Below are 15099 nucleotides of genomic sequence, written 5' to 3'. Positions count from 1 at the left end.
TGTTTCCGTGCCTTGCGCTTGGCATTAAGGGAATAAAACAAGAACTCGTCGTCTCGTACGCTGTGTCTGAGTGGGGTATTTTTAAACTGCGGCATGGTATCTAAATGGCCTAGCACTATCAAATCGGCATAAGTCCAGACTAGTTCAAGCAGCCACACGCAGGTCGCTATGGAAGTGCAAAAACTTGAAGCCCCATTAAACCCCATTTCACCTCAACTCACCATGATTTGAGAAAGGATTATACTGTAATGCAGTTGTAAGTATAACGTAACATAACCCACTTGTTACTGATCACTATACTAATTGTATCACGCCATTCAATATAACAAATAAACAATGATGATAGGATCTTTCTGCGAATTATTCCAATGGATTTATTTCAGCCAATACATATTATGAGAGTGCCCTTCTGCAAAGCGATCTATATCTTCCCACAGTGGAGAGTTCATATTTTCCAATACGGGACATGTTCTGTAAGAAGTAAAATGCTCGCAAAACATATTTTCAGGGCATCTAGGGTGTTCGGTGAACATTTTGTTATTGTTGCTGAGGCAAGATTAATTTGTATCTAGTATATTCTCACCTCCTCTTCCCTGGAATATAAACTTCGAGCTGAGTAATAAAATATACACTTGAAATTGGGACATGACCAAACGTTATTACAAACGTTATCAAAACGCTACTAGGGTGAAGACAGTTGCCGAAACACTGCAGACTTTGGATCCCAAACACAACTTTGATACCCGTATCCAATATATCACCATCGAATAAAGCGAAATGTCTTGTTTCCTTTATTTCAAGCCCACCCCGATTATGTTTCTAGATTTGTCAGCACCATACCCGTGCTCGTGGGTTTCACCGAACCGTCTGAGACCTGCATCACTTCGGGCTTTCCTCCCACATTAAGCGGACACGCCGTGATGTAACTGGAATACTGTTAAAAGCGGCGTCAACTCACTCACTCACTCATTATTTCAAGCAACCATCAAACATGGGTGTGTACTATCTTTTGCCGAGCAGTTTAAAATGATACATTGGTCGTTGGAGCCTGTTCACATTGTGTAATACTCCATACAGTTTGAACCTTTTACGAAATTATGCTGAAAGGAGTGTTTGATTATGGTTCTTAGTGTGTATTCGCAAATCTGTTTTCAATCATGTCTGTATGCTGAAGAATGCTGCCAATTATTTACTAATACTACACCTAGCTTGGATGATTGTTGCATTCAATGCCCATCTACTCCGATATCATACGCCAGGCACCCATAATCCTAGTGTATAATCCTTTAGAGACCAATCTCCACTACACGCAATACTCCCAGTGGGTCCCTTGCCACGGAAGTACAATGCTGTCATTATTGACTGCAGCTTTGCTACATCGTTGCGCACCCTTCTCGCTCGATTCCCAGAAATCTCGGCTACAAATTGACACGCAATCACCCTGTAACTGAATTATATGAATTATTAACCAGTAGTCTTAACGTGGAATGTGTATGTGCTTTGGACCGTGTTTGGGCTACAGATGAACATACTCAAAGATGTTGTACATCAATGCAAGATTTTGACTGGCGGTTGACCTTTTGATTTCATTACCGTCTCTATTCATCCCACTGCCAACCTGAATCAGACAGTCTAATTCTCGCTTTTTCTCGCAACCAACGCGAGATCAAAGGGAGTTAATCACCGATTAGACGTTATTAGCGTTAGGTAGTCCTCCACTGTCTGATAAAATGAAGTGACATGTTTGCTTACAAAGCTAACAAATTAGAGTGTTGAAGGCGATTGCCCGAGTCAAGAATTATCCAGTTGGCTACCGTAACATGAAAGACCCATAGGAGCTTCGTCCAGTAATGAGAATCACTCGGCGTGATAATGGCGCACTGCACGCGCCAATTAGGTCGCATGGCTACGTTAATTTGCCGCGGGTGTGCTCTCATTCGCCGCGGGGCTGTCCTCATTGGCTGCGGGCTTGACAAAATCTCGTGATTTCTCGTCTGTATGCAAATAAAGGTCAAACGACACCGATGTCAGCTATTAGTTTTCTGACGACATTGCCGAGCCCGTGAAAGTGCCACCTCGGAGCAATAGCCTCGGGTCTGAACATCAAAGATCCAGGAAGCTTGTTAAGATCGTGACAAAGTGTAGCCTTAACGCGTCTGTACCTTGTAATGGCGTCTTGTCAAACTGCCTAATTGTATTTATTTTTCTTACAAGGCAATTTTCTAAGCTTATCCATAGGATTACTGGTGTCTTGGCCTCGTAAATAAAGCTTCAGTCAACAGCCCCACAATCTCAAAGCCCTTTTTTGTTGGTGTGAAACGGGCAAGGGTATTATGCCTCTATCATGGCATCACTTTGGCTGGTTCGGTAACGCGCGATGTAATCTTCCAAATGGAAAAGTAATACCAGCCTATTGAGTGACAATTTCTTGTATGTCCATACAATAGCTCCAGTGCTTCATCACTGTCATTATGACCGGTATCTATAGAAACACGGAAGCTGGTGATACCGTGTGTCACTGAGGACGATTATGAAATGCTATTTAGGACAGTCGCTTCATGGAATCACTTAGCTGTTGATTACTTTAACTCTGGCATTGTCTGGATTTCTTTGATACAATGATAGCAATGTTGAGTCATCCTGTTGGTAGAGGACGTTTATGACCATTAAACATTGTGGGTGGCAGGGGGCACAGCTAGCCTGGGATTTTGTTGGAGACTGGATATTTTGCCGGTCAGTGCTTCGATACATTCATGTTTTTGTAAAGAGGAATGTGAACATTTTTGTGATGTGTTTTGTCCATAAGGAATAGATTTAGGCCATCCAGGGTATCCAATAATGTTATTTATTTTTGTATACCCATGTTGAACCAAATTATTCACACACACACACACACACACACACACACACACACACACACACACACACAAACACACACAAACACACACACACGTTAATGGGGTATTTAGAGAGATTGTAATGAAATATATTGATGTGACATTAGTGACATATTTGTGGGATATTAGTGGGATTTACGAAGAACCAAATTTTATCACTCTAATTCGTCATTTATTTCAGCGATCCATCTACCATGTACATATCCACACACAATATCTTCCTATCTTTAAAAACTGATAGTGACTGACAGCTTCATATCACTGACACGCACACGCGCGCGCGCACACACACACAGACACACACACACAAACACACACACACACACACACACAGAGGCACAAACGCACGCACACAGAGCTATATAAATATAGGTGGAATAATCTTGAACGCGACGTTAACCCCATTTCATCTCATTGCTGATGGTAATACTACTGTCGCCATGACCACACACACAACATACAAATCTATACTGACAATGCACACTGCCATCATAATCGCATCTTCCCGAGGCAAGTGAGTTAACTGACTATAAAAGTCCAGTTTCCACCCTTGCCGAACTAGGCTGGTATTATGGAGTTACATTTTGGCTGGGCTAACGAATCTATGCATAGTCCAATCAAAATCGCGCACAGAAATCGAAATCCGGTTTGTAAAATGTCGTGCAGATTTCTGTTGATTGATTGCAGGATTTGCAAAGCATGTGCACCGCCAACTCGTTGTCAACAGATATTTTCCAAGTCTTTTCATGTTTTTAATCAAGGTGCTCACGCGATTTGATGTACTTCGCGATGTAAAACTCGTTTTATCACAATATAGATCTTGATTATCAATCAGATCGTTTTGACTGGGCGCCACCATTTTGTTTGAAACAAAGTCAAGTGATACGACAGGTGGAATCTGATTGGTCCATAGGAGAGGCTTAGAAGGAACATAACTCGTAATAACCACTGGTGGCGCTACGGTCGAGCCCAGGAATTCCAACCTAGTTCGTCAAGGTTGGAAACTGGACTTTTGTAGTCAGTTAACTCCCTTGCCTCGGGAAGATGTCATAATTGACACCCACACCTACACATTTGTCTTTGATATCCCAGATCGCGTTTCGCTTCAACGTTATCCTCGTACTTCACAATAGCACTATTACTACAGATTTGTGACAGCCATTCAGCTAAGTGTGTAACAAGATCCGGACCAACGGCCGACCTGGCATGACGACGAAGGAATTTCAGTGACTGTCTGTAATGTAACACTTACATAACTGTAACATGTAACAATCGACTACTACATCTTTTCATTTTCCATCCACCATGACATGGTATCCAGTTGACAACATAATACGAACCTCTTCCTCTAATTTCCTCATTCTTCTGTTTCAGTACTCATCATGATCGCAGGCCTGCTGATATTTCCGCTCGGATTTGGGTCGTCATACTTCCGCCATTACTGCGGAGACACCGCTTCCGCTTACGACTCAGGCCACTGTCTGATTGGCTGGAGCTACATGCTGGGAATTATGGGAACTGCTCTTTCAATGTTTTGCCCTTTCCTATCTCAATTCACAGACATGAAAACCAGTGACATTTTCTCCTGACGACCGGAAGTCGTCTGCTGCTTGTGATATGCCCGAGACGTGTAAGGAAAGCAATAACAGTTTGTTGACGGAGGGGGCGGTGTGTAAATATAGATGTGCTAGGGCGAGGAGCGGTACGTTCGTTTTGGGGAGGAGGTTTTTTAAACTGTGATATGTGATATGACACGATGTACATTCAAGATGAGGATAGGGCTGTCGACGTTGTCAGTTGCCATGGAAACAAACAATCACGTGCGTGACAGTTTTGTGGCAATGTGACAATGGGGTATTCCCCGCGTGTTCTCCTTGCTGACTACCGGGACCAAGTCAGAGACCACCAGGTCAGTACTACTACCACTACTACTACTACTACTACTACTACTACTACTACTACTACTACTACTACTACTACTACTAGACCCGATATCTAAGGGTAGAATAGGTCTTCAGCAATCCATGCTTGCCGTAAAAGGCAACTTTATGCTTGTCGTAAGAGGCGACTGCCGGGATCGGGTGGTTAGGCTCGCTGACTTGGTTGATGCATGTCATCGATCCCAATTGCGTAGATCGATGCTCATAATATCAATCACATTGTCTGGTCCCGACTCGATTATTAACAAACCGCCGTCATATGGCTGGAATATTGCTGAGTGCGGCGTTAAACAATAAACAAACAAACTACTGCTACTGCTACTACTACTACTACTAGTACTACTACTACTACTACTACCACTACTACTACTACTACTGATAATAATAAAAATAATAATAGTTTCTCTGTTTTATAGCCTACAATCTAACTGGCCGATCTGAATATATTGTTGACCACAGAACAACTCCACAAAACAAATCGTATTCAGCACACAACCTGAAAACTATTAAATGAATAAATAGAAACATAAATATAAATACAATTTATAGAATACAGCAACAACCAAGAAACAGTCAGAACCTGCTGAGTCGTGGGATGATTGTATTTTGTATTCATTCAATGAGTGCGTGATGTAGGGTGTGTGGATCACGCCGTACAGAGTTGCGTCCCTTACTCGACAGGATCTGCTGGTAGTGAGGTCTATATCCAACTTTACGTACATGTAGTGATTTCCACCCACATTAAGTTAAGAGGCCGAGATATGACTGAAACACCGTTAACTCCCTTGTTCACTTATTACCGTGCGACATCAAATAAATATTTATCATAAGTGACTACAAACGTACAGTTTTCGATTTGTACGAACCTACGTTCAAATCTCTAAGTTGACACCAATTTTTTAACCATATATTCCCTCTGTTTCAGCCAGAGTTCCAACCATTTCACTAAACAACGCACTCTTGCCATAAGGTTGGACAGAGGATTATACCCTTCACTGCCGAGGATGGACTCGACTGAGCTTCTGTGTCAAGAAATCAAGTCTTGACAACCTGAGAACATCGAGTACTTGTGCTGCACGGAGTTGCTTTGTCCCATATGTAACAGTATCATAAATATAACAAATCATTAATATATGTAAGTTAATATTTATGAATCTCAATAACTTTGCCATAAATACAGTGAAACGTTGTTTACTCGAACTCCGGGGGCAATCGATTATTTGTCGAGTTTCCAGTTGTTCGAAACAAGCGGGGCTCAGATAAGAGATCAGAGGTTTTAGCGTAGATCATAACTCGATTACTTCGTCTTGGAAGATATATCGAGACCTCGAAGTTCGAGTAAACGAGGTTTTTTACTGCTGTACATATATATTGGATGCTTATGCCATGTTATTGAGAAGAATTATTTTGTTTGTTTCTTTGTTGTTTAACGCTGCAGTATTCCAGCCAAATGACGGCGGCCTGTAACTAAATAATCGAGTCTAGATCAGACAATCAAGTGATTGATATTATGAGCAACGTTACCGCGCCTGACCACACAATCCATTAAGTGGTCTCTCACGACCAGCACAGGTAATAAGCCACTACATAGGTCGGATAGTCAGGCCGAGTGACTGGTTGACTTTCTAGCTGTCGTACCCAGACGGTGTCCGACTAGTTTGCCTCAGCCAGACTCGAATATTAACAGGCCGCCGTGACTGCGGCGTTAAACAACAAACAAACAAACAAAAGAACAAACACCATCTATAAAATATTGTACCGGTAAAGGGGGCGGGGGTTAAAATGGTTATAAACGTTTCATTAACGTAACTTCGTTAATCCAAACTGTTATATTTATAGATGAATAAGTTAACGAATATTGCTTTATGCCGCATCTGGAAACATTTTGTAGCAACTCCGCCAGAATGTTTCGTAGATTAGTTCCGGTTTAGCACAGATCGTGAAAGAATGTTCGTGAAAAGGATTAATCATACATCGAATAACGCTTCGACACAATATATCATTTGAACATAAACGAAATGTTTCTCATCTCAACCAGAAGTTTTCTCCTTTCTTTTTTCAGAAATATGATTTGTATGAAGCCACCAGCAACCATGGCAACAGTGTTTACGCAACGAGCGATAACTCTTCAGTTTAAATCAGGACACTTTAATAAAGTACACTTGAAACCGGATTCAATACCAGACAAAACCAAAATTATTGATTTCATTGAAACCAACGTCCATACCACAATTCAACTTCCCTGGGCAAGGGAGTTAACTGACCATATAAGTCCAGTTGCCACCCGAACTCGGCTGAAATTTGGAGTACTATTTAGCTGGACTAACGAATCAATACATAGTCCAATCAAAATCGCGTAATTAAATCGGCATCCTGTTCATAAACTGCTGTGCAGATTTTGGTCGATTGCAGGATTTGCAACTCGGCGTCAACATATAGTTTAAAAAAAAATTCATGTCTTAATCAAGGTGCTCACTTGATTTGATGCACTTCGTAAAGTAAGACCCGTTTTATTACGATATATCGATCAGATCGTCTTGATTAAGCGCCGCCATTTTGTTTGAAGCAAATGCAAGTGATATGACAGATGGCATCTGATTGGTCAAAAGGAAGGACATAGAACGGACATAACTCGTAATAGCCACTGGCACTACGATCGAGCCACGAAATTCCAGCCTAGTTCGGCAAGGGTGGAAACTGGAATTTTATAGCCAGTTAACTCCTTTGCCTCGGGAAGATGGCAGCAATTGTAACACCGCAAGATGATGAGAGACGTTTCTTTTGATGGCCAAAGATTAAGCAATATCAGCTGTAACTATTTATTCTTGCTTATATTCATGGTTGTTGGAGACACGGTCAAAGTATTTATGCTTTAACGTGACTATGTGTTGTGGGGTATGGCGTTGACATGAGATAGGGATTTCTGACGCAGAGTGAATTTCCTAAGTATGAGTCTCGTCAATATATATTGGCGCATGCGCTGCTGGTGTTTTATGATTATATGTACATTGTATAGCATATAGAACTTAATCCAATGTACAAATGGCGACTGTTTTGTCCCCTACATCCCTCCATACATTCGTACTTCCCATTAACCCTTCTTCTACTGCTGATGTTAACGCTCTTCCTATTTCCAAGGTCACGAGGTCAAGGTCGTGACTGATATTGTTGATTAAATGACAGCAAATTTGTATAGATAAACATGTTGAAACCGACGTCGTTTGTCTAGCTGTTTTTGCATCGTCCAAATGGGCGTATGATTATTTTATCTTTTCTGCCAGGAGTGAGTGATGGAGTGTGGTTTGACGCCGCTTTCAGAAGTACTCAAGCAATATCATGAGTGACTATGTGTGCGTTGTTGTTGTTAACGCTGCACTCTGCAATTATGAAAGAGTGAAGCTGTCATTATTACTTAAGCCATGCTGTTCCAGAAGAGTGAGTGAGTGAGTTGCGTTTAACGTTGCTTTTAGCATTACACCTGTAATATCACGGCGTGTCAGCTTAATGTGGAAAGCCCGAAGTGATGCAGGTCTCAGACGTTTACCACTTTTGTTAAAACCACGAGCACGAGTATGGTGCTGACAAACCTAGAAACCGGGATTCGAACCATTGGTTTCTTGTGCGCCAAAGGGACGCAACTCTGCACAGCGACTTACGGCGGCTAAGAAGACAGGGCCGTCACCCCCGTGTTCTAGAAGATTTTGTACTGGTTAGAGTTTTAATCCATTAAGAATCAAAAGTCAGATACTCTTAGACTAGTAATAGAATGTCAACCCAATCCTTGGCAAGACACTTCTCGATCTTCAACCAACAATGATGATAGCGCTTACATATTCAAGTTCATCGGAGACACAGTTCTACTGAAAAGGGAGACAACTGCAATGACACAATTGTTTAGGGTGTTGTTGTTTTTTCCACGGCTGTCTGTGAAATGACATTTGTCTGCCAGCATGGACCCAACCACCGGGATATTAGTTGTTGAGTGTCCATCAATCTTTGCTTTACCGTCTCGCTGAGCAATAATAGAAACTACAGCCGCCCGGCTTCAACTTCATCGAAATTCGTTTCCGATTGTTGACACTTCACAGATTTAACGACATCCAGACTCATTTACGGCAATTTCCAATTTCCGGTGTGAGTGAACGGCATATTTTTTCTCAGTTACTACACTTCGACACAGGCCAAATTAACTGTCCGAGTGAAGTGATGCGTTCCTAGACCACAATGAGGGGTTATCGTGAACTTGATCATGGGGTGGACTCGAGATGAGAAAGGCAGGGGTCAGCTCTTTTGTAATGGTGCGTTACACAAGTAGAATGGACGTCATCCGGTGGGTTTTATTTGGGGTTCAGCGTTGCGCATTACAAAAGATCTATTGCTACGATGAAAGTGTAGTGATTTATTTGAATCAAGCTTTGATTTAAATGCACTTGCTAGAAACGACGAATGGATAGTAAACGGCAAAGGCTGAAGTAGGTTTTTTTTATAGGGGAGTAGCCATTTTTTTATGCCACCTTAAGTGAGGAGTGGGGATGGGGATGGGGAACTTTTTAATGTTAACCTTCGTGGGATTCTGTGGTTTATTTTGTGTATGGAGTCTATATGATATATATTAAATGTGTGTCGGTTGGGGTCAAGTTCAGGTTCAGGGGCGGATCCAGAGGTGGTGTTCTTGTGTGACCAAACCCACCCAGCCTTTTTTCACATCCAAAGATACTTCGTATGCTCATATCTTACCATGATAACATGTTGATTTAAATGTTAAAGTAAAATTATTATTAAAGGTTTACATGCAGTGTTTATGATTTTGGGGGTAGGCTTAAGACACACACACACCGTTCCACGGAAGCTTCAAATAGCCCAAATGGACTCCCCCCTCCCCCCCTTTTAAAGAATACGCCCTGAAGTTCGACTTCATTGAAAATACCCCAACACTTCCCTACCGTTTTTCTTCATTTTTTACTTTAATGTCAATGGGTAAAATATAGAACAACCAGCTCGAAATAAAGAATGCGGTGAGTCACTGGGCAAAGGTTCGGGAATTACACCATCCATTTACTCGGCACAGATAATCCGTTATTCCTCGTAGTTCGTTGGTTACTCTCTAAATATGTGTACTACTTTAAAACTGTGGCCAGTCGTCTTGTAGTGATATGACTGAAGTACCACCAAAACGACTCACTCAAACATCATCGCTGCCTTGCAGCTCCATCTTGGATGTGATTTGTTGTTTGGCTACGATTTTGTATCTCATTTGCCACAACGTTGGAATTAAAAATCTGCTAGACCCGTCCCATTTTCTACATGCAGCCCCTTTCAAACTTTTATACGAATCAGCTATGAAACCAGTGCGTCAATCACAGCTGGTCTGTTTCCAGGTTTCAGATAACACCAGCTTCTCTAAGGAAACATCAGTATTGATTCAGAGTCTGCTCCGTGCCGGCGACAGATGAGAATCGTAATCCTGAAAAAATGCTAAAAAATGTTTGGAGTTTGATGTATACAGTGCTTTATCCATCACTTGCCATGGGGAAATTGGGGAAATAGAAGGGAAACATGTAAGGTACAGCTGCATTCTTCGACCATTAACTCAGTTACAGGAAATACAACCACGTGTAGCATGTAAGGAGTTGAGGCCCACAGCTGCATTGAGTGAGTGAGTGAGTTGGGTTTAACGCCGCTTTTAACATTATTCCAGTTATATCACGGCGTGATGCAGGTCTCAGACGTTGACCACTTCGGTAAAACCCGCTGACAAACCTGGTGCTGACAAACCTAGAAACATAATCGCGGCGAACCTGGATTCGAACCCACAATCATAGGTTTCTTAGACGACTGGGCCACCCGTGTCCCCTCCACTCTTCATGAAATTCAAACGTTTTTAAAATATGCTTGGAAAATACCGTCAGTTCGACGAAATTTAACTTGCATTTTAACTCGCAAGTGTTTACTATCAAAAATGTAGTTGTGTTTAATGTACTGTTATTCTTAAACGACTAGTCTGACGACACAGACTGAACAGTTAAGGGGCAGCGTGTTTTAAATTCAGAGATATATTAACATATAGTGAAGATCTTAAAAACGATTTCAACGTTGTGTACATATCTGTTATTCAGTTTCATCTCAAAGATGTCCAATGTAAATATATGTTCCCGATGCCGTTTTGTTAACAGAGCCATTCCAGCTTGGAGGTTACTTCTCTGAAAGCGATTTTTTTCCTTTTAAAACCCTCATCGCCACGAGACTCGGGAGTCATGACGTGTCTGTTGCGTTTCATAAGTGTTTCACACTGATGAGATCGGTCTAAAAAAAATCGATCTTACAAAAAAAAATAAACTGGGAAATGAAAATTTTACAACCAGGCCTGCGCTATCACCTAAAAAACTTGTTTAGAAATGAAACTTCTTGAAGAAGGATTATTCCCAGTTTGGAGGTCGTTAGGTGTCAGCCATCAACCAGTGTCACATTCGCCATGTTGCTCTGCAGCGAGTTTCCGTTGCGGTCATGACACTCATGCTGCCCATTAAAACCCGGGCAGCCCGGATTCACCCATAAAGCAATTTCATGGCTGTCGAAAACTGTCCTGCGTTCGTTATTTTCTTGTCAGTTTGGCTTGGTTGAGAATATAGATTAGGGGGAAATGTTGAGCTCAATTTCTCCACCGTCCTCCTGATTTCCCAATGGCATGATAAGCCAGAGACGGGGGATGGATGGGGGGCGCGATGTGGGGAGTTTGGGGGACATGGTATTAACCGGGAGGAGACCGAATTGATTGATCCGACTCTTTACAGAAGGTTTGTGAGCCCATTTCACGATCAAATGATTTCATCTTACTAAAATAGGTTTCTCATTTTGTATAAATTGTCTACTCTGGGTTTTTTATAGCTCATGTAGACAGAAAGAAGTGTCATCAACGTCGTAAGCCAATGGCATGTTGCTTTCCAATAACAACAATAGCCAGCGTTGACAGATAAAACAGTAAACCAGACGGTTGAATCAATTATTCTGTGTTGGCATTCCTTGTGTACATGTGCTTTGATTTCCATATATTGTCGATATGTCACAAGAGGACAGCTCTATCTGAAATCGGATGCATGAAGCTTGAGAAACGGGGTGAGTCGTTTACCCCTTCAGTGTGGAGTGATTCGTAATAGGAAAATACAAGCTGGACAATTGGAAATTCTTGAACAGTGAAATCCAATTTATCTGGATTTTACTGTTACAAATAACATGATCGTTACTGACGAATGTCCTGTTCATAGAGGGTATACGATATATAATTTATTAGATAATATTTCCCGTGTTTGTTTGTTGTGAACGCGCACTCCGCATTATGCCAGCTATATGACGGCGATTTGTAAGTAATCAAGTCTGGATCAAACAATCCGGTGATTGACATCATTTACATCAATCTACGCAAATGATATACGATGACATGCATCAATCGAATCATCGAGCCTGACCACCCGATCCCCTTAGTCGCCTCTTAAGACAAGCATAGTCGCCTTTTACGGCAAGCATGGGCTGCTGAAGACCAATTCTGACCCGGAACTTCCGGGGTCGTATACACCCATGTTTGGTGGTGGGTAAAAACGAAAGAAAATGGTTATGATGGTAAAGTATCTAAAAAGGGCATCCCTGTTTGGTTTTGGCCCTTTAATGTGCAGCGTTTCGACTACTCTTTTCAGCCTAGTAACGTTTTGATAACTTTTGTAATGTTTTGGTCAAGTCCAATTTTCGAGTGTATACTTTCATTTGCCCGACAGTTTAGTTAAATTTTGGCAGATTAGTTGGTTGGTTGGTTTGTTGTTTAACGCCGCACTCAGCAATATTCCAGCTATATGACGGCGGTCTGTAAATAATCGAGTCTGGACCAGACAATCCAGTGATTAATATCATGATCATCGATCCACGCTATTGGGATCGATGACATGCATCAACCAAGTCAGCGAGCCTGACCACCCGATCCCGTTAGTCGCCTTTTACGACAAGCAAAGTCGCCTTTTACGGCAAGCATGGGTTGCTGAAGACCTATTCTACCCCGGAATCTTCACGGGTTGTGGCAGATTAAGTGATTGAGTTTGGTTTTAGGAATATTACACAACATTTGAACAGAGTACACAGTGATGTTCTTCACGCAGTGTATCATTATGGGGAATCTAGCCCGGGTTTTAGGCGTGACGAACGAACGTTATCCCAGAGCCCTGAAACTGAAGAATCGGACTTATTTAACCCACAAAGACCGTCCGTTGATGCTGTTTAACGTCGTAGTCTGAAATACTCTGGCTATTTCACACCTGTTAATTATCAAGTCTAGACCTGACAACTCAGTGACCTTCGCCTTGATTAATGTTTCTTGGTTTGTCAGTACCTTACCCGTGACCCGTGAAGATTCGGGGTAGAATAGGTCTTCAGCAACCCATGCTTGCCGTTAAAGGCGACTATGCTTGTCGTAAAAGGCGACTAACGGTATCGGGTGGTCAGACTCGCTGACTTTGGTTGATACATGTCATCGATCTCAATTGCGTGGATCAATGCTCATGATGTCAATCACTGGATTGTCTGGTCCAGACTCGATTATATACAGACCGCTGTCATATAGCTGGAATATGGCTGAATGCGGCGTAAAACAACAAACAAACAAACCAAACCCGCGCCCCTTGGTTTCACCGAAGTGGTAAATGTCTGATAGAGACAAACACCGTTGTATCGAGGTTAAAGAGATCTACGTAGATGTTTCGTGTTATCCGAAGTTCGACACAACCGAAAAACGAAGAAGGATTACACAGGGACCAAGCTTTTACTTCGAGACAACTGAAAGTTCGACACAGTGGTGTTTGACTGTACTTACTTCGGGGCTTCCCACATAAAACTGCTCACAACATGCCGCTATGCAAACTCCCTTTCCTGGGGGTCAGTAAAGGTCCCCTGAACCGATTGAAGATCAGGTGGCCTCAAACCTGTGGCCTTATTGCTTATCGGTCAGTGTGCCCCAGCAGCGTGGACCGTTGCTCATAGTATCAACCATTGGTTTGTCCGGAAATGCGAAATACCGATGCGGGTATCAATTCTGACTTTCTGATTCAGTCTCTCGCGTGTGTTGATTGACAGATGGCGATAAGTAAGTTTGTATTTAACAAATAAACGACGAGTGGGAGTTGCTTATGGTGCGATAAAACACAGGGAGAATAAACCATGATAGGCGCTACAGCATTATTACCCCGGCAAATAGATTACTTTGCACTCGATTTTCGTTCTCATCTCCCTGGGGAGTATACAACCCAAGCTGCATGTGAGGCACAAGAAGGTTAACAGTATACATTACTTCCCTTGTTGACAGGTGACATTCTTTTAAAGTCTCAGCTGATACGCACTGCGCTTCTAAATAAGATAACTCTAGTTTCAGTTGCATTAATATCCCACTAAATACGAGTTTCATGTGTATCAGAAATGGAACTCATTCAACTCGAGCAGGTTACTTAAAATAGAGGCTTTCTTTGGGAAATAATAAAACAAATTAATCTCGTCATAAACATTAGCTGACGCAAAGGAGGAAGTATTCCCATATGCGCTGAGGTCGTTGAGAGTCGCCTGGATTACATTTTTGTGTCCTTAACCTGGATTAGACCAAAACATTACAAAAATATCAAAGAGACACCAGACTGAAAACAGTCAAGGTCCAAAACATGTAATACGCGTATCAAATACAATCACCATCAAGTTACCATTTTTTGTTTAGTTTCATTATAACCACCATCAAACAGTGGTGGGGGGCACGGGTGGCCCAGTCGTCTAAGGCGCCGCGATTCGCTGTGCAGAGTTGCGTCCCTTGGGCACGCCAGAAACCTATGTTTGTGGGTTCGAATCTCGATTCGCCACAATTATATTTCTAGGTTTGTCAGCACCATACTCGTGCTCGTGGGTTTCACCGAAGTGGTAAACGTCTGAGACCTGCATCACTTCAGGCTTTTCTCCCACATTGCGCTGACACGCCGTGATATATCTGGAATAATGTTAAAAGCGGCGTTAATCCCAAGTCACTCACTCACTCAAACACTGGTGTATACTTTCTTTGGCCCAGCATGTAATGTCACTGAGTGGGGTTTACTCCGTGTTTATCATCAGTCCGGTGTTCTAATGTATGGTATGAACCCGTTATTAACCAGAACCCCGCGGCACCAGTGAACACCTTATCTATTAGATCTCCCCCGCGTGTTCAGTCAAACGTATTTACATAATTCTCCATTTCAGGGGCAATCAAC

At 42.1% G+C, this 15099-nt stretch overlaps 1 protein-coding gene across 5 annotated transcripts in view; it reads left to right on the top strand.

Annotated features, from left to right (window-relative positions):
- Window positions 1-8046, top strand: part of LOC139456350 (LHFPL tetraspan subfamily member 2a protein-like) — a 118623-nt gene extending 110577 nt beyond the window's left edge. For 3 of the 5 annotated variants that reach the window (XM_071237998.1, XM_071237999.1, XM_071237997.1), the window contains 2 exons: window positions 4272-4806; window positions 5763-8046. In XM_071237998.1, coding sequence (XP_071094099.1) covers window positions 4272-4486 — 215 coding nt within the window. In that variant the 3' untranslated portion in view covers window positions 4487-4806; window positions 5763-8046. The remainder of the gene's footprint in view (window positions 1-4271; window positions 4807-5762) is intronic. The other 2 variants (XM_071238000.1, XM_071238001.1) reach the window with 2 other exon arrangements.
- Window positions 8047-15099: the final 7053 nt, after the last annotated feature.

The sequence above is a fragment of the Haliotis cracherodii genome, unplaced genomic scaffold (genome assembly GCF_022045235.1).
Source record: "Haliotis cracherodii isolate W230 unplaced genomic scaffold, xgHalCrac1.p SCAF_11, whole genome shotgun sequence".
In the NCBI taxonomy this organism is placed as follows: domain Eukaryota; kingdom Metazoa; phylum Mollusca; class Gastropoda; order Lepetellida; family Haliotidae; genus Haliotis; species Haliotis cracherodii.
The sequence above is the reverse complement of the archived record's forward strand: the minus strand, read 5'-3'. Positions and strand labels throughout refer to the sequence as shown.